The sequence below is a fragment of the Ictidomys tridecemlineatus genome, chromosome 1, assembly GCF_052094955.1.
Source record: "Ictidomys tridecemlineatus isolate mIctTri1 chromosome 1, mIctTri1.hap1, whole genome shotgun sequence".
NCBI classification, from domain to species: domain Eukaryota; kingdom Metazoa; phylum Chordata; class Mammalia; order Rodentia; family Sciuridae; genus Ictidomys; species Ictidomys tridecemlineatus.
Window position 1 is genome coordinate 50,586,083 of NC_135477.1, and position 22,699 is coordinate 50,608,781.

Consider the following 22,699-nt stretch of genomic DNA (forward strand, 5'->3'; position numbering starts at 1 on the left):
CTGGTCGTAGAGCTGGGATTGCACCAGGGTAGAGGGGCTCCCCTCCCGTGCCTGGTGACCCTGCCCAGGTGGAGGAGAGGCAGGGGGCGGCACCAGGTGAGGCGACCTTCAGGGAGAACCTTGCTGCAAGGAGTCAACTGTCCTGGGCGCCCAAGTCCCTTCTTGCTCAGGGATGACAAAATGGCTTGATCTCATATTCCTGGCCAAGCTGCAGCTGGACAGTCAGCTCCCAGGTCCCCTGAGGTGTATGAAGAACAGGAGGGACAGGGCAGTGATGGCAAGTTCAAAGTCGGCTGTGCTGGCCACCATCTCTCCAGCCAGCTGGACAGCTCTCGGCTCCCGTAACTCACACCTCGGGCAGCTCCCAGGGAGCACGGTGCTCCCAGGTGGCAGCAAGCTGGGCACATCCTCATCCCCCAGCTCATCTGCCAGCCCCCGCCCCGCCCAGGGGTGTCTGCTGTCCAGCCAGGCACAGCTGGCCCAGGTCTCTGCCTGCCTCGCCACTGGTCACTGGAAAAGGCCGTGGACCCCAGAGCAAATGGCCTGGCTCATCTCCTGCTTTGGTCTACTGTCCCCAGAGTCATTTGGCAGCAGCGTTTCCGGCTCCACAGAGCATGTCCACCGTGGACGTGCATCTTCCAAGGGACTGGGAAGAGCTCCCAACACAGCTGTGCAGGGGGCAGAGCCAGAGCCCTGGTCAGCCCCCGCCCCTGAGCTGCATGGCAAATCCCCTCCTGAATACAGTGGCCCAACACACACCCGCCCGCCCAGGGGGCAGGCACAGCCACCGAGGCTCTCTCCTGGGACAGGCTGAGGAGCGACCCACAGGGTCTTGCTGGGCAGCAAAGGGGTGGGAGGACCAAGGTAGCCTCGAGCCGGCTCTGTAGCTCCCTGGCCGGGGGCCGGGGGTGTCCTGCTTGTTCTCTGTGGGCCTGAAACAGGAGGCCACACACCACAGACTCCACTGTTCCCGAGGACCAAGTGGGACAATCTAGGTGGCCAAGCTAGCAAGATGCAAGCACTGGTCACTGGTGTCATTTTTAGTTTTCACCACAACCACCTAGTTCTGCCGTCCAAGACAACACAACCCGCTGGCTCCACAGCTGGCCCCGGACCGACCCCATCACCTTCTGAAGTGTGGTCTTAGCCGGTCAACACCCAACCTCCCAGTGCCCCTCTCCTAGGCCACCTTCTCTGTCCCTGTGCCCTGAATAAACTCCTCCCCACTTGGGGAGCTTCCCAGGGTGGGCTGTTCACGTACCACTGGGCTCTTTCTCTCCTCCAGACTAGAACTCTTTAAAAGCAAAGACCACATACAGAATCCCAGAGCCCTGATTAAGTGCACAGGCTTTGAGGCCAGGCAGCACTGAGTTCAAGTCCAATTTCCATCCTATATAAGCTCTGTGACCCTGTGCACATTCCTTAACTTCTCTGAGCCTCTGCTTCCTCATCTGTAAAATGGAGGCTATAAGACTCACCTTTTTTGGTTTGCAGTGAAGAAGCAGGAAGATACGTGTAGGCCAGACTCAGTAGTGCGCGAACCAAGAAAGCCGCTGTTTCCCCAGATATCTGGAATGTGTGTGTCCCCACCCTCCCCCAGCCTCCCCCACCCACTTCCCAGCACAGGTGTCCAGTGCATGGCATTCAGGGCACAACCACGATGACAGGTGGCCCGTCATCATTATCATTAGTGTTATTATGGCCGTGTCCCAAACCTGCTCCCCTCATGCCCACCCCGTGTGTCCAAGGGCACAAGCTGCAAGTCCCAGGCTCGGGGCCTCCAGGCAGAAGGACACCGCAGCAGGACTGGAGGCCCCGGGACTGCACTGCAGGGCCCCTGCCTGCTTTGCCCTGGTGTGTGAGGTCAGGGCAGGCTGCTGTCCAGATCCCAGAGTAACTGGGGGGGACCTTGGGCCAGCTTCCCGTTCTTGGGCCTCATTTTCTCCCTCCGTAAAGTGAGACTGGCCAGTTTAGGGGTCATCAGATTGTCCCACGGAGTCCTTAGGGGTTCATCCTGAGCCCCCCAAGGATCCTCCTGGTGAGGTAAAAGCAGAGGGGGGCTACTATGCCCCTACAGTTCACCCTGTGTGTGGGCACACAGCTCCTCTGTCTGCTGAGACCCAGAGGGCGTTATTCCTTAGCACCTGTCACTGTTTTCTTTCTTTTTGGGGGGGGATTGAACCCAGGCGCCCTTAACCACGAACCCACATCCCCAGACCTTTTTAAATTTTATCTAGAGGCAGGTTCTCTCAGAATTGCTTAGGGCCTCGCTAAGTTGCTGAGACTGGTTCGCGATCCTCCTGCCCCAGCCTCCCGGGCGCTGCAGGGATTGTAAGCGGTGCCACCGCGCCCGCCCATCTCTACCCCCAGACTCTGTACTTCCCTCCTAGGGGCCTGTCTGCCTCCCGCGATAGGTCGGCTCCTTTGGGGCGGGAATTCCTGTCTGGTTCATTCATGTTCCCAGGCCCTGGAACCGGGCCCGACGTATGGACCACACCCGGGCAAGCATTTGCTGAATGAATGAATGAACCTAAGACTACACGTGTGTATCTACAGACACGGACGAGGTTCTGGGTGAGATTCCACTAGCCCAAACAGCCCCACAGCCAAAAAAAAAAAAAAAATAGTGATTTAAAAATAATCTTACTGCAGAAAAAGAAGGAGAGCTCTTTCAGTAGAAACCGGGTGAAACCTGCATGACCTCCATCGTGAATGGCCGTGTTTCAGCGTCGCCTTCTGGTTTGCATAATTGCACTGTGGTTATAGAGGATGTCAGTGGCGAAGGCAGCTTTTGTACTATTCTTACAACTTTTCTGTCAGTCTAAAATTACTTCAAAATAAAAAGATTAAAAAATATCAGAATTAAGCCCACTTGTCTAGACCGGAGCTCCCTGAGTGTGGGAGGGCCCATGGGTGACATTCAACATGATCTTGGGGGCAGGAACAAGGACTTTCTCTTTTTTAATTTTAAAAGCTGTGGATTCATTTCACTTGTGTTTTGAAAGTACAGTCCCCTCCTCCATGCTGAGATGCTCTTGGACAGTATAATGAGGTCTCTGTCTCTGCCCAGCCTCGCCCCCTTGGGGACTCTCCTCTGGCGCAGCTGCATGGGGGAGACGCCATGTCCCAGCCCTCCGCTGCCCGGCACAGTCACGTCTTGGGCTTGGCCACCGAGACACTGCTGCCTGGGCCATAAGAGCTAGAGCTCACTCACGGTGACAGCAGTGACCGCCTGGCCAGATTGTCTGGCCGATGTCCAGGCTGGGTCCTTTAGTTCCTGTCAGTTCTGGGAGCCTCAGTGGCCATCCCACGGAACGGACAGTGAGGGGCGGGTTCTCAGCGGGCAGTCTGGAAGCCTGTCTGATACACTGAAGTTTACAGAGTCTCACAGGGAAACGGTTCCAATGACAGCGTACACCCCTGAGCACTCGCTGGTGCCGGGGAGGGTCCTCAGGGCCTCGCCATCGGCTCACTCAACAGGCACACAACCCCGAGAGGGGAGCTTGGTGTCAACCCCATCATGCAGATGAGGAAACCGAGGCTGCGGTTAGTAGGAGGCAGAGTTGGGAGCCGGGGCCTCACTTTCTCCATCTGTCAAGTGGGGCTGTTGGTTAAAGCCGTGGTCATGTTCTGCCAGAAACCCTCGGGGTTCGTGGGGGCCCTCCCGGGGCAGTGAGGACTCGGGGGGGGGGGGGCGAAGTGCCCCTGACCTCGCTGTAATCAGACAAAGTCACTTCCCCTGGGCACGTACCCCCGGCCGCACACACTGTGTTCCTTATTGCTGCCACACACGGGGCTGTGTGGCCTCTGTGCAGTGGCTGGCAGGAAAGCCCAGGCCACCCAGACGGCACACCCAGCCCTGCACTTCCTGTAGCTTCCTCCGGCCCTAGCTAAGGGCCACCCCAGTCCTTCCCTTGGCCACATCAGTCCTAAAGAACCATCTGGGGAACAGAAAATTACTTCTCCCCCCCGCCCCCACCCTGTGGTCCTCCAGCCTCTCCCAAGAGACAATTTCCTCCATTTAAAGAGCCAAGGGGAGAAAGTCCAGCGAGGAGGGACAGTCCCTTCCAGAACATTAGTCTCAGAACAGCCCAAACTCCTCCTGGACAGCTCTCCCAGTGCTGCTTCCTGTCTGCCCTGAGTCCCAGCTCGGCGGCCTCCTCCCCAGCCTTGAGGGTCAGCCTCCTGCAGACCCATCCCCCGCCCTCCCCCACCGGTGCCCACTCTGTGGGAGAGCTTGTGGGCACCCAGCTCCTCTGTCTGCTGAGATCCTGACGCCGGGTCAGCCCACCTGAAAATCGCTCTCCCTGGGTCCAGACGAAACAGCTGGGCATTGATGGAGTTTGCAGAGAAATTAATCAGCGCCGACTGGCAGCGGTGCCTGGCGCTGCCCGGGCCGATCCATCCTAATGAATCCCGAGCTTCCTCCTTAATGGCTCCTGACAAGACTAATTTACTCCTGGAGGTGATTAGCATGAGCATTATCACCTTAATTGTGGCTCAAGATGCTTTGGGGGTGCTGGGGGTTCTGCCTGGGGAAGTCGGCTTCCTGTGTCCCCACCTCAGTGACAAACAGAGGGACGGGGGCCAAGGGGAGGAGGATCAGAAGAGACGCTGGACAGCCACTCAGTCACTCCTCCAGCGACTCGTTCACCAGGCAGCCGCTGAGGCCCACCTCGTGCTGCCACCGTACTTGGCACGGAGGACACGGAGGCGCAGCGGCCCAGCTGTGGGCAGGAGATAATGCCACCTGACGAGGAGGGTCACGGTGAGTCCACAGGGGCCCGTGCATCCAGAGTGCTTAACGGAGGCCCTGCAGGAGGCCGGCACTCAATAAACCATGGCTAATGTCACCACCGCTGTCTTATCTTGTACATAAATACTCAAGTGATCATTAATCGTAATGTCGATATTAATAAAGTTAATATGTAAAAATTAATAGTCCAGTGGGGAGTCCAGGGGCGCGCGGCCCGCGGAGGGGAGTCACACACAAATAACCAGCTGACGAGGCCTGGGAGGGGAGGCTGGGAGGCCTCACGGACAGGGGACCCGCGAGCCACACTTGAAAGGGGAGCAGGAATCTGCACCGTTGGAAAGGAAAAGGGGGGTGTGTGTGTGGACCAAGCCCCCAGCCTGGCACAGTGGGTGGTGGAGCAGAGCGTAAGGAGTCTGGCAGAGCGGTTGCAGGGCTGAAGGGAGGTGTCCGTGGGCAGGGTGGGCGCCGGGCTGGGATGCACGGTTCTGCTCCTTCCTGTGGACGCTGGGAGGCTTTTAGCTGGGGCTGTTGAGAGCTGGGACGGGGCACTGTCCCCTCCATGGCCTGAGCTCTGAGGGGGGTGACCAAGGCACCAAGGCTCCCCGCCCTCGAGGATCCCCCTAGAGCTCCTGGGTGTCTCCAACACGACCTCCCTGCTGCTAACCCTGTGTCCCTCCCCCAGACAGCGCTCAGTGTCCCGAGGGTCCCCAGCAAATATGCCACGTACAGCTCCATCTGGGATGATCAAACAGGACCCTGGCACGGCACAGGCCTGGCCGCACACAACCATGGACACGCACCGCGGCGGCGCCATCTGGGGAAAGTACTCTCCTGGGCCCAGTCCCTGAGCAGCCACCCGGTCACCACCAACGCCTCCCCCTTGTCACACCCCGGCAAGGGGGGCACCTGGGCTGAGATTCCAGGGGGGACAGTGGGTGGCATGGAGCCAGCCTGCAGCCCCTGCTCTGGAAGAGGGTCCCACGCGATCCCAGAGTCCAGTCGTTGCCTAAAGCACCCCAAGTTCCAGATACCAGCCAGGCACAGAGCTGCGCTCTGGGGACACAGAGGTGGCCTGGTCCACCTAGAAGCATGCATGGTCCAAGAGGGGAGCCAGAGAAGCAGCTCTCAGCTCCTGCCTGCAGAGACCCAGGAAGGCCACCCCCAGGGAGCGCATGCAAACTAACTCAGCCCGTGTCCTGGAGGCTCCCTGAGTTCCGGGCAGCAGGGACAGCTGCTATGGAGGCTGGAGGAGGGACTTGCCTTCACGCTTAAGGGACAACAAGGAAACCAGTGCCTCTGAAGCGGAGCCACCCCGTGGAGCGGAGGGAAGGAGGTGAGGCCTGAGGGTGGCGGCCGGACTGCCACTGTGTCATTTAAGAGCGCTGGCTTTGGTCCAGGACTTGAGCTGACATCAGGAACAGGCTGTGCCTCCGCTGCTAGGAGGAGAAAGGGCTGGGCAGCGAGGCCACCGAGACTGGGGGGCGGCGGGGGTGATCTGGGCGTGGAGCACGGTGGTGGGAGCGGAATGGGGAGAGCTAAGAAAGTTCTGGGCCGTTTTGAAGATGGAACCACTAGGACTTCCTGGCTTAGATGAGAGGCAAGAAGGATGAGGAGATGAGGCGTTTGAGTCTCAAGCCTGAGCCAGAGGTAGCACAGAGTTGAGCTAACCCAGCAGGACAGGCTGCGGGGAGGCAGGTATCTGGGGGTGAGGGCAGGAGTTCCCTCCGACCTGTTGAGGCTCAAACACCCAGAAAGGCTGAGTGGGGGACGAGGGAGACTGGAGCCTCCTCCCAGGAGCCTCTGTAGCAGGAGGCGCAGGCAGGAGGCGCAGCCGACGGAGCTGTGAGCAGGCGAGTTTCACGCGCAGGACAGATGATCACCAGGGGAGTGAGGACTTGGAGAGGACAAGAGAGCTGAGTCCCAGAGTCCAGAGGTGGGGAAGGTGTGGGGCTTTCTAGAGGGGGACAATCAACTGCTGGCAGGTCACAAGGGCTGGGAATTACGATCGCACTTAGCAACGTGGAGGTAAGTGGTGACCTTGCCCTGAGCAGCACCGGCAGGGTGTCTGGAGCAGATCCAGGAGCACCCCTGCAGCCCTGTCCCTCCTGCTACAGGGGCCTGTGGCCATTCACAGCTGGGCGTTCCATCCAGCCTGACCAGGGGTGGAGTCACCGAGCTGCCCCTCCCGTGTCCTGCCCCACTCATCCTTGGCTGCGCTGCCAACGACGGATGCCCCCATCTGCAGCAAGTCACAGGGGGACCAGGGGCCTGTCTGGGGAAGTGGGTGACGTTTACAAACCCGGGAAGGCAGAGCTACTTAATAGCTTCATTTGGCTTCTGTCTCTCCGGCTGGGGGACGCTCTTCAAGAAGAACACCACCCAGAGGGAACTGGAGCAGGAGATGGGTGCGGAGACAGGGAGGGGACATGCATCCTCGGCAAGGGATTTCCGATGGCCAGGCTCTGCCTTCCTGTGCTGTTCCCCAGCCACAGGCCCGCCGCTGGGAACTAAGGGAAGAGCATAAAAAATACTGAACAGGTGCAGAAGGCTAGGGAGGGGCAGATGCCCAGCGTCCAGCCCTGGGGAGCGCGTCCACACAAACTGCACACGGAGAGCCTGAACCAGGCCCACCTCAGGTTCTGAAAGGGAAGTTAAAAGTGGATCAAGGCCTAAAATCACATAGAACACTGCCTTGAGCCCCCAATGAAAGCAACTGTTATAAGAATCCACATAGTAGGGGGCTGGGGATGTGGCTCAAGCGGTAGCGCGCTCGCCTGGCATGCTTGTGGCCCGGGTTCGATCCTCAGCACCACATACCAACAAAGATGTTGTTGTGTCCGCCAAAAACTAAAAAAAAATTAATAAATATTAAAAATTCTCTCTCTCTCTACCACTCTCTCTCGCTCTCTCTTTAAAAAAAAAAATCCATATATTAGATGATGTTTGTGGTATTATTCTTCCGCAACGCCCCAGTAGTGAGAACTGGACCCAATGGGCAGGAGTTCCAAGGAGACATATCTCATAACAATATTAGGAAGGATTTTTTTTTTTATTTCCAGAACTCTCCCATAGCACAGAAGCCCGCTGCCTTGTCAGACCATGAGCCCCTGTCCCAGGGTGTCCAAGCACAAGGTGGATGGCCAGCCTGGAGCTGGCAGTGTGGTCCGCCCCAGCTCTGACCTCTGGGGAGCTGACACGTTTAGTCTGGCCTAGGCGTTGACCAGCCCACTGGACCTAGCTTGTCTGTGTGCCTGGCTGTCCCCCTACAAGGCCGTGGCTAGCACAGCCATCCCTGGGCCCCATACAGTTCCTCCCTTCAGGAACAGCAAGGCAGTCCAGGGCAGAGGCTTTGGAGCTCATGGGATGGTACAGAAACACCTCACCAGTTCTGTCCCCATTGTGCAGACTGGAACACTGAGATCCAGAGGGTCAGTGGTTAGTAAGAGCCACGCCTCCAAGTCAAGTCTCTTGGAAGCAAAGGGCCACTGTCCGGGACAAGCCGTCTCAACCCTCAGGCCACTGCTGGTCAGAGACCCCGGGTGCCTGCCACCTCCACAGGAGTCTACGTCCGCAGAGGAGGGCTCCAGGCCTGACTGATCTGGAAAGCACTGGCCAGCACTGGCCAGCTTTCCAGGGACTGCTCATGGGCGAGATGGAAAAGTACAGACCCAGAATGGTGAGGCACGGCGCCCAAGGTCACACAGCGCCCAAGGTCACACAGCGAGGAATGGAAACCGGCTCCTGGGGTTCAGGCTAGAGATCTGCTGTCTCCATCCTGATGCGAAAGGAAGGGAGGGAGCCAGGAGGCGCGGGGCTGGTCAGCGCCACCCCCTGCCCAGAGGGTGAGCGGGAGCGGACTTCCAGCTCACGAGGCCCCTCTCCAGCCCGAGGCTCCCTGGAGCCGGGGATCAATCCCGCAGCACTAGACAGACACCCCCGCTGTGACTGCCAAGTGCAGCCTTCACAGGGCTGAGTCCTGGGAGCTGCTCCCGGGGACCAATCGATGCCAGCGTTTGCAAAAGACAATCGAGAGCCAGAGCCAAGGGTGACAGGAGCAGGGCCTGTTGGAGGGCTCCCTGGGTGGGTGTCCTTGTCACGGTCAGCACTGGCCAAGCAGTGTCCACCCCACCCCACATCACTCTGGCTGCCTCACTGGCCTCCGAGGACCCCAGGCTCTGAGCTGAGCATGCCCTGTGGGGTCTCAGCAGGGGGCCCAGCCAGCAGGGCTCCGGATAAAGGCCTTCCCACCCCAGCCAGCTCCGGGCTCGGTGAGCCGCTGGCCACACCTCCGCCTCTGGCATCTACCTGCCCCATACAGACACTCCACCACAGAGGGGCATCCTCCAGGATGAGGCCAAAGTGGCCACTTAGAAAAGCCAGCGGTAGAACTAGTGTGTGAAGCCAAAGGAAGGGACTCTGAGGACGTGTTCAGGTGCCACCTCCCACAAACCTCTCCTGCCTCCAGGGAGATGACCCTCCTCCTGCCATCCCTCAGGGGGACTTAACCAGTCAGCTGGCTCACGCCCTATTCCTCAGGACCTGATCTCTTTATCCATCTGTCTCCATCCCCTCTGCGTCCACAGCACCCGGGCCTGGCTCAGGGACCCCCATCCTTATCTGATGAACTGGATGAAGGAAGAGAGGGCTCACTGGTGGCCAGCGCTGCAACTGTTCGTGCATTTACCTGGGCTCATGTACTGGGTGCCCACGCTGCTCGTCCCATGCCAGTTCCACTCCAAGACTGGGTGGGGGAGGAGCCACGTAGATAAAACCCGCCCAAAGAGGACAGCCATGTCCAAATCCAGGACCCCCAAACACACCCGACCCAGTGCTGCAGGAGCCGACGGCTCAGTGGGGCTGCAGGGGCTTTCGGGTGCTCTCCATCCCGGAAGGGGAGGGAAGCCTTTGCAAGAGCCTTCCAAAGAAGCAGGCCCCCCCTTCCTAGACAGCCCCCCAAACACCCAGGTCCCCACGCCCCAGCCCTAAAGCCCATCCTCACAAGGCCAAAGAAATGGCCACTTTCCACACAGGCCGTCCAAGGATCCTAGAGACAAAGCCCCGCTGGACCGAGGGAGCGGTCCCTGCTGCTCTCAGACACACGCCAGCCAGGCCCGGCCACCCCTGCCAAACGGCCTCCACCTGCTGAGCGCAGCGGTCTGCTCAGGCCCCACGGACAGCAGGGGCGGAGGGTGGGCAGCAGGGTGCTCACGGGCACCTCCCACCACGAACGATGGGACGGACGCACAGGGCAGAAAGCTCGGCATCGCATCAACCACAAAGGGTCACAGACCAACTAAAGTTGTCAGCCACCGGCCACCTTCAGATGTCCACAAGGCTGGGAGTGGACTCCCCGGAGGCACCCAAACGCCACGCAAGTTATTCCACTGATAGGTGGAAGCTGATCCCAACCTCTGGATCCCTTTCACTTGTGGGATCACCCCATGCCACCAGGCTCGCCCCCGGCCACGGGCCAACTCACCCACAGGCGTGTCCTCGCTGATCAGCAGGTACGTGTCAAAGAAGTGGTTGGTGAAGAAGGGCAGCCGGTTCACCTGACCTGGAAGTCAGAGGACAAGAGGGTCAGCCAGCGCCCCACGCCAGCCCCACGCCTTCTAGAAGGCGATGCAGGGCGGGGGCTTCGAAGGACACTGAACCTGTGTCCAGTGCCATGGTCAACCTCCCAGGACCCTGTGGGTCACTATCCTGCCTTGAAGCAAATGGAAATAACACCAGGAGGCAGGTGGCAGCTGTCAGTCTGTGCAGCCGGCCAGGCCCCCAGTCACAGGGGGATGCTGAGCTCTGGCCTCAATGAGAGGCGGGTGGGCTGGGGGCCATGTCGCAGGACTGGAAGAGAAGTGAACGCCAAGCATCGCGTTGACCATTCCACTACCACTGACCCGCGGCACTTGGACGCACTGCGTCAGGTAAACTGTCTTCAAAATGAACTTCGCCTGTATCTTTTTGTGCTCCTAATGTGGTGCTGCAAGTGGTAAAACTCACCGGGCTGCTTTCTCCCGGGCAGTGGGCAGAGCAGGAGTTCTGCAAGGTCAAGTGCTCCATTGACCGCAGAATCCCTGGTGCCCAGAGCAGGCCCGGCACTTAGAGAGCCCTCAATGTACCTTCATTGTTTGAAGGAACGGCCAGCGAACCCCACTTGATAAATAATAATGAGGACATAACTGTGCTAGCTGCCCTTCCAGAACCGCTCCTCGTGCCAGGCCCTTCAATCACCGAATCCAGTGACCGGGAGGCAGCTGCTCTACGTCCCAGTTCGCTGTGGAAACCAGGCTTAGGGGCCTCACGTAACTTGTGACTTGCTTTGCGTACTCCATAGGCGGCCTGCAAGTGGCAGAGGCCACACAGGCACCCAGACCTCAAAGCTCGTCCCATTCACCAGGGCCATTTTGACAGCCTTGAGGTGGGGGCAGGGTGACAGGCACACGGGCCGAGGAACTTGGTGTCTAGAGAAGCCACCCACACCACAGTCCCAGGAAGCAAGTGAGAGGACGTCCCCCTCCGTCTCTGCCAACCAGGAGGCAGCTGGCCCAGCTCCTGGGGGTGACGTGTGCAGCACTTCCCACGAGGGTTCCTGGGGTCCTCCAGGTCCCCTCCCTCGCTCCTGCTGAGCCAGGCTCCCTCTGAGCTTGGGCCAGGCTCCCAGAGAGGGAGGAGGGGGGAATCAGGGAGGGCCCTGGACCAAATCAGGAGACGCTGGCTTCCTCCCTCCTCCCCGGTCCTGCTGGGCGCCCAGGCTGGTGCCGCCTCTGGCTCCTCAGACATCCAGCCGCGCTTCCTGGCCAGGGCTGCTGGCCTTTCTGCCTTCACCTGTCACTTTCCTACTCATGCTTCACATCTTGCTTCAGGTGTCCCTTCTTCCAGGACACCCTTACTGACCACCTCAAACACGCATAGGCACCCCCCACCGTCTCCCACTGGGAACCAAGAGCCTCAGGAAGAGGCTGGACTCCAGTCAAGAGCCTCCTCGCCTGTCTTCAAACTTCCCCGTATCTCTTTGGACCCCATGATCTTCCCCTGCCTCCGTTTACTGTCTGCAAAATATCGATTAATAGTAGAACTTACTTCACAGCTAACCTGAGGACTGAATGGGGCTGCATACATAAAGTGCTTAGCGCCAGGCCCCCAGCACACAGCAAACCCTGAGTGAATGGGAGCTGTTATTAACACTGGCATTAATAAGGTGCCACCTTCTCAGCCAGAGGGGGTGCTTTCTGACCCTGCAGGGGCCTCGGGCTCTGAGACAGGGGAGCAGGAGGCCCCAGGGTGCCCGGGGAGCTCAGCGCGGCTTGGATGGCAGGGGTGGGACGAGAGGGAAAAGCCACCCCCTGCAGCAGCATCGTTGCCTTTTAAATGTGCCTTGGTCGGACCTGGGGCTAGTCGGCAGCTGGGAGCTCTGCACGGGCAGCTGGGCAGAGACTGGGACGCATCTTGCTTGCCACACACCAAGCAGGACCTGTCACCCTCAGAGGCCCCGCGGCCTTGAGCTGCCACTGCAGGCACTGGGGGGGGGGGCAGGGAGGGGCTGGCAGGAAGGGCGGGGAGGGAGGCAGACAGGTGACTTATCCTCTTAACAAGAGCAACACCGTGAAAACATGAAGGATGCGCTTCTGAGGAAAAGCGCTGCCTCGGGGGCCTTGGGGCCTCCAGTGACGCAGGAGGGGACGGCGGGTGGTCTTTGGAAGGGAAGGAGAATCCCAGCTTCCTGTCCCAAGACCGTTCCCTCTGTCCCCTGCCCCACTGGGCTCTGTCGCGGGGCCTGCAGCCCTGATGTCCTCGCCCTGCCCCTCCCCCTGCTCCTGACCCACGCGGTTGGCAGCCCCCAGAGGTGGCCAGGGAGGCGGCCAGGCTTCGGACCCCAAATCCTGGCCAGGCCCCAGGGGAGAAGGGAGAAGGCTCTGAAGGAGGCAGCACCCGGCTCTGGGTGCAGAATGAACAAAGACCAGGCAGAGCCAGAAGGAGGGCCCCGACCAAGGCCTTCGTCCCGGATGAGCAGGATCCAGTGGCTGTGTGGGGAGAGCCCCCTGATGGGTGCCACCCAGGAAGCACACGCTGACCCAGAACCTGGGGTGTGGGCTCCTCTTGGGGACTGCAGAATAGACTGAGCCAGGTCAGCTGCACCGAGCCCAGGCCTCAGAGGGTGGAGGGGGCTGAAGGCACAGGGTCCACCTTGAGACCCAGGCTGGCAGAACTCCAGAGTCCCCTCCCCACGGGAAGGAACCGAATGGGAACACTGATAGCTGTCAGGAGTGGGGGGCCTGGTGTGCTTTGCTCTGTGACCTTGGGCAGATCCTTGACCTCTCTGGTTCCTGTATCCCAGCCTCAGGACGAGGACAAAAAGCCCTGTGCTGTCCTCCCCCTGGCTTTCTTCCAGTGGTCACTGTGCACTGGAGCCTCAGGTACAATGGCCGCCTGTGGCCCACAGGAGCCTGTGGGGGGAGCCTGACAAGCGGTGATGTCTATGGGGAAGTGGGCAGCCCGTGGTTGAACGTCCTCCTGCCCAGCACCTGGGCCACCAGCAAGACGCTGCAGGGTGCTCTGTGAGACCAACAGAGTCGAGGGGCAGCCTGCTCGGGGCTTCCTCCCTGCCCCCAACAAGGCCACAGAAGAACAAGAAGTGCCAGGGACCCCGTGGAGACCCGGGCAGGGAGGGAGAAGGACAGGAGGCTCCACGGGGGGACAGGGGGACAGGGCAGGGGTTTGACATGGCCGGGGAGTTGACCCTGAGCCTGACCCATCTGACTTCCTGGGATGGAGGAAGGGCCAGCCAGGGCTAGCAGGTCAGATGGAGATGAAGTAGGGAGGACAGTGTGGCCTGGTCTGGGGACAGGTGAAGGGCTGACCCAGGAAGCCACTTTTGTCCTCTAGACCCCAAGGTCAGCTACCACCCCACCGTGCTGAAAGAACAACACCGGCCACTTTGGACAGGGGCCAGGAAGTATGGATGTGACCGGCCGTGAGAGTGGGACCCTTGTATACACGGACAAGACAGGACAGTCCACAGGGAGGAGATCACCCGTGTGTTGCCAGGGCATTGCTGTGTGGCTTGAGGCAAGTTGCTTTGCCTCTCTGTGTCCTGTGTGGCTCCCCTAAAGAAAGCTACAGCTGATAAGGAAAGGGCTCACACAAAATGAGTGTTCTTTTCTTACATAATATTTTTTATACCTCGATTTTATTTACTTATTTTTACATGGTGCTGAGGATCGGACCCAGGGCCTCACACGTGCTAGGTGAGCGCTCTACCACTGAGCCCCAGCCCAGCCCAAAATAAGTGTTCTGGGAGCCCCCCGGGGGAGTCGGGGACTCAGCCCCTGCTGTGTGTCCCCAGTGCCTCTCCCTGTGGGTGGGGGAAGGGCAGAGGTGTCCAAGGTCACAGAGTCCCTGGGGAGGCTGAGGCAAGTGTCCTGACTTCCGCTGCCCAGCAACCCAGAGGCTGGAGCTGCCCCACCAGGCCTCCCGCGCGTGCGGGGCAGGGAGGGCGGGGGATGGCGATCTGACAGAAGCCCCCACGGAGAATCCAAGTCCCCGGCTTTATGTGACCTTGGGCCGGCAGCTCCTCCAGGCTCTGGTTCCCCCTGGTGAGGGGTGCGGCAGCCTCCCTGGCCTCCCTGGCTCCACAGGGCTGCGCTGCAGGCTGGGCCTCCTGGAGGGCAGCGAGTCCCTGTCACTGGGGGCACGTCGGCACAGGGGCGGGGAGAGAGGACCTTCCTGACGAGGCTGCAGCTTCCTAACAGCCTGCCAGGCCCCCGGAGGGGAGAAGGCCTCGGCCCCACGGGAATGGGTCTGCCGTGTCGCCAGGCACACCGTGCCCACAGCTGCTCCCCGGGGCGCTGCAGCCCTGGGGGACTCCCTGGGTGGCATGCCTGCAGTGCTGGCTTCCTTCAGCGAGCTCAGGGCCACTCCTCACCAGCCACTGCCCAGGGGCCAACGGGCGGCAGTGACAGGTCCTCTTGGCCTTGCCCTTGGCACGAGACCTGGTGCTCAGAGGGGGGCAGCTCCTGCAGGACAGCTCCCGGCCAGCACCCCTTGCTCAGGAGGCTTCCTCCCCGTCTCCGTCTAAAGCACCCCTCTGTCCTCGGAGCCCACAGCAGAGGCGCTCTCTCTGGCCAGGCTTCTCCTGTCCTCTGTGGGCTTCTGTGGGGCCGTGGACACCCCAGGACCATGCCACTCCCTGCACTCAGTACGCACTGAGCCCTGCCAGACTCGGGGCCCCTGGAGCACAAGGAATCCCTGCCACCCCCCGGTCGGGCACAGTGGGCACATGGTGTAAATGACAGCCGTGAACCTGAACTGTGGCCAGCCCTGCAGCCCAGAAGGGGGACGGTTTCTGGTCACAGATCACAGAGCTGAAGCATCTCTCAAGGCTCCTCCCACGTCCCTGTCCCAAGCCCTGGGGACAGCGGGTATTTTCAGCCGTGTGCGAGCTGCAGAAGGCAACTGAGGCCCAGAGAGGAAAGTGTCTGCAGTCGCACTCAGCAAGGCAGGCTCCCCAGGGTCCCCCGGCAGAGCCAAGCCGCCGGCCCCAGCGCCCTCCAGCCTGGCCTCCCGGGAAGGAGACGGGGTGAGGGGGAGGCCGGACTTACCCCAGCATCCAGAGACCAGCAGGAGAAGCCAGAGCACAGGGCAGCCGGTAGCAACGTGGCACCGCATGGCTTCTGGGGACACAAAGAGAAGAGGGTGAGAAGCTTCCTCCTGGAGGGGCGCTGCCTGCAAGCCCGCCCCCTGCAGCTCCAGGAGAGCTGGCCTGAGGGGCTCAGAGGAAGCCACCCCCTTGGGGGAGCACGGAAAGAAGAAGGAGGCTCCTCATTCAGCAGCAGCATGGTCCACTCCCAGGCAGGACGAGGGGCCTGGGAGCAGCTGGGGTGTACCAGGAGCAGGTCCCTCTTCACTGTGGCTACCCATGGGGGACCCCACAGGCAAAGCTCAAAGGCAGACATGGAGGAGGTGTTGAGGACATGCCCTGGGCCCAGTGGATACAGGGATGCGCTGCTGCCTCCATCCTCCGAGACCACATCCCCAAGAGCAGCACAGCCTGGCCAGCCAGGGGGCAGGGTTAAGGGGACGGTGTCCACCAGGAAGGTGGGGGGCTAAGAGTGGGATTGTCAATTCCAATAAGCTGACCTCTCAGCGACCAGTGAGCATATCTTTTCCTCTTTAAATTAAATTAAAAAAAAAAAAAGTCCATTCTATTATTCTAAACCTTGGAAATGAGAAGGGGCAACAGATCCCAGCGTCCAAAGAGGCCTGGGGAGGGGAGGTGGCTGGCCCAGGGCCCGACAGCAAGTCAGCAGGAGGTTGGAGCCGCATGCCGAGTGGCAGGGGCAGCCCTGGGACACAGCCGGTGGACGTCCTGCAAGACAGACCCCATCTCCAGGGGTGGCTGGGGGTGGACTGCTTCCTCCTGCCCACGACAGCAGGTCAGGGTCCTCTGGCTCCTCTGTACCCCTGAGGAGACTCGGGTCGGGCTTTCCTATGGCCCAGCAGTGACATCAGGGGGCTGATGCTCATCATCACGTCAGTCCTGGGGATGCAGGGACCCACTGGGCCACCCTCCTTCAGTGGACACACACACACACACACACACACACACACACACGCGCACACACACCCCATCCTGCCTCGGGGGCCTGCACCTCCCTCATCCCCGGGCAGGGTTTGCTAAGACTCCCAAACAGGGGTGGTGGCGTCAACGCCTGGATCAGGGTGACATGCCACCCACCTCAACAATAAGTTACCAGAAAGCTGTGGAGAGGTGAATGGGACCGGGGCGGGGAGGACTTCTAGGGGAGACCTCCACATCTCTGCAAGAGATTCAGAAAGAGTGGAGAACTCAGATTCCTTCAGTTGGGGCCTAGAGGGGACCCCTTCTGCGCCCAAGTCCTGGGCGGACAGTGAGGTGGTGGGTTGGGCGGTGGCTCCTGACCAAGACTCTGTGCAATGGTCCATTTGTTTTCTTTTTACTGTGCCCTTAAAACATCCTAACCATGCAGTATGAAAGAGTCATGTGAAGTATAAAAGGTTCTGGGACACATTGAGTCGGGGATGGCCCCTGGCGGTGCCCCTGCATTCCCACCGTGGAGCTCCCAGTTAACAGCCCCCCTCCGAGTCTGCAAAGCGCACAGCTATGGGGGCAGCCAAGGGGGCAACTCTGAGTGGGTGGGGAAGAGGGCCACTTGCAGGCCACATGCTCTGTCCAAAAGTGACAGCTTGGATAAGTCCCAGCCAAAAGGGAGGGTGGGTCAGTGTGGCTGGAGCTTCCGATTTTTATCAATGAAAACTGGTCGCTGGGCTTTGGCACGAACTCGACTTTTAAATGTTGGCAGATGATTCGATTTGTAGAGAGCACCCTTGCCCCGTCGGACGGGGTGCGCAGAGTGGCCTGGCACAGGTCCTCCCCGGCCTTTCTCTGCACCAAGCCAGGATGTCCCCACTACTGTGTGGAACCTGGTGATCTCTGGAGTGTCTTCTACATAAAAGTAACTAGTGGGCTGGGGCTGGGGCTCCATGGTGGAGTGCTTGCCTGGCACGGGTGAGGCACTGGGTGCGATTCTCAGCACCTCATAAAGATAAATTAAATAAAGGTCCATTGACAACTAAGAAATACTTTAACAAACAAAGAAAAAGCAACCAGCAGGCTGGGCGGAGCTCCGAGTGCATGAGGCCCTGGGGTGGATCCACAGTACCTCCCCGGAAAAACACAAAACAAAACCAAAGGAGGACAGAAATTTGCTTTTTTTGTGCCGTGATATGCCACAAGCAGCCCTCCAGGCCCGCGAGGCTTAAAACAGCCTCCTCCTCTTGACAAGCGGATGGTAGTTCAGAGGGTGAATGTTTCATAATGACGACAGCCATCCCCTCCTGATGGACACGTGGGTGTTCCCAAGTTCCTGCTCCCAGACTTCTCTCTGCACATAACTAACTGTGTGGGGACTTTGCCCTTCCTTCACTCTCTGATGTCTGCTGCTGGATCAATGAAACACAACGCAGAGCGCAGAGCGCGGAGGGAAACTTTCATTAGATGCCGCTAGATTACCTTCCGGGAAAGGCGGCGGCAATTCACGGCCCCTCCAGCAGCGCTCGGGAGGGCCCGCGTGCCCACCTGGAAGCGATCCCTCTTTTAAATGGCTGCCAATCGGACGGATGAAGAATGGTCTGGCATGGCCGCTTGCATCTGCATTTCCCTAACTGCCGGGATGCGGCGCAGGATGCCTTTTGCTAAACGTTGGAACCACTTTCCATCTGGTCCTGTGCGATATCCTATCAGGCCCCGCGGGGCAGCCAGCCAGCCTCGCCAGCATTATCCCTGATTTACAAGTGGAGAAACCGAGGCACGGAGCAATTAAGGGACGATCTGACACCTCACGGTGAGTGAGTGTCTTTAGGAAGAAAGAAACCTCCAGCCCTCTGCCTTTGCAAACCAGATGTTAGGAGAATTAAACATCTGCTAAGAACATCATCCGCAAATACCTGGGGTGTGCCGCCTCTCTGCCGGGTGCTGAGGAAGCTCACGGTGGAGGACGGGGGACGAGGAGGGAGGGGAACGCTGTGAGCAGGTCCCACAGGCCAGGGACGTTCACAGGTATTATTACGACTCGATATCCCAAAATATGTCTATGAAACAGGTCCTCGTTCCCACTTTACAGACAAGGAAACCAAGGCTCAGAGAGGTCACTCCAGGATCGGAGCAGAGTCCTGACTCCGAGCCCCGAGCTGTTTCTTGTCACAGCGGCCCTGCATCCCGGGTCCCTTCTGTGGGGAGGGAAGTCCGGCCCCTCCCTTGGGTGAGACAATACATGCCCCACAACCGGCAGGGAGGGGCGTCCCCCCATGTAGGACAGCGGCACCCTGCATCACGGCTCCCGTGTCCCCCAGGGCCACTGCCGGCTCGCTGGACCCCCTCCTGACGCGTCTCTCCCCCTCCTTCCCCTGCAGGGCCCATCCCACCCCCTCAGTGCCTTGTGTCCCCTGGGGCCAAAGGCAACCTGACTTTGTGGTGGTGGCCGGTGTCCCCTGCAGAGCAGGCAGAGGCAGGGACAAGCCAGCTCCATCCTCACCCCTTGGGCTCCGGATCCCAAGGGTGGGCCCAGTAGCCAGGCCAGAGGTGGAGGGTCCCAGACCTTGCTCTTCCTCTGAGCCCTTTGGTGATGGGGAGGATGGGAGGCCCAGAGGCAGCAGAGGCCCAGGGCTGCGGGAAGAGCCCACCCCACCCCCTGGCTCCAGCCTGGCGTCCTGGTGAACACGGCCTCTGCCTGCTGGCACGCCTTGGCATTGGGGCTGCGGCAAGTGGCAGCAACGCCATGGCTGTTCCCCAGCCTCCTGGCCTCCTGCCTCCCACCCAGCACATGGTCTACGCCCCAGGGGAGGCTGCACCGCCCTCAGGAGGGAACCGCCGGCCACACCTCTCCATCAGCGTCGGGAAACACACCCCTCCAGGCCCAGCTCCTGCCTGGCTGGACGTCAGAGACCAGCCTCAGAACAGCAGAGCCACTGCCACCAAGCATTCCGGGGGCCAGCTTAGAGCCCCCTCTTGCAGGGACCCTCCAGGAATCTATCACTGTCGAGGACACACACAGCCAGACCCCAAACTGAAATTCCCAACATCCTCCATCACACCGAGCCTCGTGCTGGGCGCCGTGGGGCACGTGGGACCATGAGAATGGCTGAAAACATGGGCTAGGTGTCAAACAAGTGACCCAGACCATCGCTGCCCAGGGCTCTCAGAAGTGAGATGCCCCAGGGCTGTCAGAGGAGCTGCACAGACGGCAAAGCTCCATGACGCTGCTGTTTACGCATCACGTGTCATATACCAGGCGCTGGGATGTACCACGGGCTCCACATGCTGGAACTCAGAGAGGTCAAAAAACTCACCCCAGGTCACACAGCTCGTAAGTGAACAAGTTCAGATCTGAACCCTGTTTTGATGGCCATCATAGCCAGGTTCCTAGCCTTACCCCCACAGTGTGCCAAACTCAGGCAGGTGCCCTGGGGGAGGGTCCGACTGAGGAGCCAGAGGGGAGGCCCTGGGCCAGCCCTGCATCCACTCAGAGGCCATGGAGCCAGGCCTAGTGAGAATCCCAACATCCTCAAGCCACAGCAAGTGGGCCAGCACGGAGGCCAGGCTGCCCGGGCCAGGAAGAAGGGGTTCCGGCAGGGCTGGCTGGGGGCTCCTGTTTCTTCTGTCTTCCTGGGATGCTGGCATCTCCACAGGCTTTGCCCCTGGGCCCAGAACCCATAAGACAGTGCAGTCACCATCCGAGTGACCAGTCTGTCCCCCTTCACCTCCCACCACCTCCCGCTGGCGCCATCCCGGAGAAGTCGACACCTTTGTCCCTGGCAGGAGCTGACTACAGATTTCCCAGAGGCAGAGCAGCAACCCTGCCCACGCTGACCTGCATCTTCTCTGGTCATCAACCTGTAAAGACTGCAGCTGACACAGGCTCTGGGGAGCTGACCTCCACAGGAAAGACGCTGCAGCCAGAGCAGGAGGGTCATTTCCAGTACTGGGAGAGCATAAGGGAAAGGCGAGAGGAAGGGAGCAGGGTGAGGACAATCAGAGCATCACTGAGAAGGCAAAGCAGGACGTGAGCCATGTCTCAAGGAGAAGAACATCCAGGCTGGAAGAACAACTTATGCAAAGGCCCTGGGGCAGGACTGACCCTCGTGTGCTGAAGTCCATGAGGAGACCAGTGTGGCTGGAACAGGGTGAATGGTGGAGAGGGATGCAGGAGGTGAGGGTGGAGAGACAGGGGCCATCGTGGACACTTTATGAACCAGTGACTGGGTAGACAAGGGGCAGGAAGGACTTGGGTTTTGAAGAAACACCCTGGCTGCTGTGCTGTGGTGCACTGTGGGTCAAAGGTGGAAGCCCACCTGGAGAGGACCGGGCAGTGAAGCAGGCCAGAGATGATGGGCGGGCAGGGCTGGGGTGTGAGACCTGGCCGTTCCTGTTTCAGGGCAGAGCTGAGAGGACGTCCTTCTGGAGAGGAAGGGGCAGTGCAAGAGAGGGCAGAGCCTGAGGGTTTGGGCCCAAGGACCTGGAAGGACAGCGTTGTCATTGCCCAGAACAGGAGAAGGCTGCAGATGGAGCTGGCTGAGGGACAAGATTAGAAGTTCAGTGGGGACGGGGCAAGTTTGGCTCAGCTTGACCACCAGGAGCAACAGTGCACAGGCAGCTGGAGGGGACTGAGGGGCGGCCGAGAGGGGTGTGGGGGTGGCCGGCGCGGGGCTGTGGCACAGGCCCAGCAGAGGCGCAGACCAGCAGGGTTCCCGCCCCTGAGCCGCAGACACGTGGCCGATCAGCGCCCTCTTTGCAGAACTGTCCCAGGAGCCCGAGAACGCACAGCCGGCCAGCAAGTCCACCCGCACGATGGCAGAGGAGCGGTCACCAGGCCAGCAGAACGCGGGGACAGCCCACGGGGACTGGCTCCACCGTGGGACGTCTCGGGGGGCTGCAGAGGGGTTGGGGGGGCAGGAGGCGCACAGCGTCAGCGGCACTGCCAGAGCCGCAAGGCGACGGCGACTGTTTTCTTCTGACTTCTGCATTTTCCATATTTTCTACCATGAACACTCGTGTTTGTGCGATCAGCAGCCCAGCTCATGTCCACCCTCCCCAAAGCTCACCGCAGCCAGGAGCTGACGGCGACTGATTAGAAAATGACTCTCCTGCCCTCCGCGGGGCCCCCTGGGCGCACGGCCGGGCATGCACCGGGGAATCTGGGAGCAGCGAGGGTCCTCCAACCCCCTCGGGCTGCCCGACCCCCGTCTCCCCCGTGGACACTTCTAGAACACGGGGCTCCCCATCCCGGCCCAGCTCGGACCCGCCTCTACGACCCCAGGAGTCCAGCCGCGCTGCCTCCTCTCCCTCCGGGGGCAGCGATCAGGAGGGCTCCTGCGCTCTGCCCGGGGCAGCCATGGTGGCAGCATGGGCTGGCACACAGGCCGCAGGAGAAGGCCAGGTTGCAGCTCACCCCACGCTGCGGCCTCTCCTCCCCCAGGACAGGAATAACCTTGGGCAAAAAAAAAAAAAAAGCCAGCCAAACACACCCACCCACCCACCCACCGCACTCACAGGCAGGGACACTGACTCTGCCACCTTCTCCCAGAGAAGCACCCATAAGAGGCCCACTGCCCAGTCGGGGCCTCCTTTCTGTCCCACCCCTCCGCCCTGGCTGACAGAGGCCAGAGCCCTTGAAAATTCATAGAGGTTTCACCAAATGCCTCTGGACCCTGCAAACCAGAAGAGGAAACCCACAAGAGCCAGGTTTCCTAGACAAGAGAACTGCAGTCCTTCCCCTGTGGGAGCAGAGCACACCCCCTCTTCGGGGAAAGGGCCTGCTCTGGACCTCACTCCCCACCCATGGCCACCAGCTCTGCCTCTTCCTGTGGCCCGGGCAGGAGGTGCAAGAGCAGGACGCTTCTTGTAAGAAGGCAGTGTCCCCCCATCCCAGCAAGCAGGGGGAGGGGACAGGGCAGGAGGGGACAGCTGAGCAGCGTTTCACTTTCTCAGGAGTGAGAGATTTTCACAGCAGGGTGCCACGATTTAGTTTGAACTGTTATGAATTCCCATAAAATCAGATGCACTCAACTTTGAATAGAAATACAGAAATACACTGCAGAAATCAAATACAATTTGGGGATTATTCACCCCCACTACACACAGAGAGGTTCGTGCATGCAAAAAGGCGCCTGCAGACAACGCCGTCAGGCCACTGATGGACAAGCCACTGTCTGCCACCAAGGAACACACTCGGAAGCCCACACTCTCCGGGCCACTGGCTGAGGAGGATGCCGTGACAGAGGGGGGCACAAGATCACCCTGTGGCCGTCCTGTTCTCGAACCTTCCTCAAAAGCTCACAGAAGTGATGGCCAGGCAGGGCTGAGAGGGGCATAACCCGAGACCCCCCAAGGCGGAGTCACAGCCATCCAGC

At 60.1% G+C, this 22,699-nt stretch overlaps 1 protein-coding gene across 6 annotated transcripts in view; it reads right to left on the reverse strand.

The window, feature by feature from the left end:
- Positions 1–22,699, reverse strand: part of Cdh23 (cadherin related 23) — a 377,491-nt gene that overhangs the window by 318,041 nt on the left and 36,751 nt on the right. For all 6 annotated transcript variants that reach the window (XR_013435513.1, XR_013435512.1, XR_013435514.1 and 3 more), the window contains exons 2-3: positions 15,355–15,426; positions 10,236–10,313 (exon numbers count right to left, since the gene is read on the reverse strand). Coding sequence is in view for 3 of the 6 variants with exons in the window: in XM_078040863.1 (XP_077896989.1) it covers positions 10,236–10,313; positions 15,355–15,421 (145 nt within the window). In the remaining 3 variants the exon portion in view is untranslated. The remainder of the gene's footprint in view (positions 1–10,235; positions 10,314–15,354; positions 15,427–22,699) is intronic.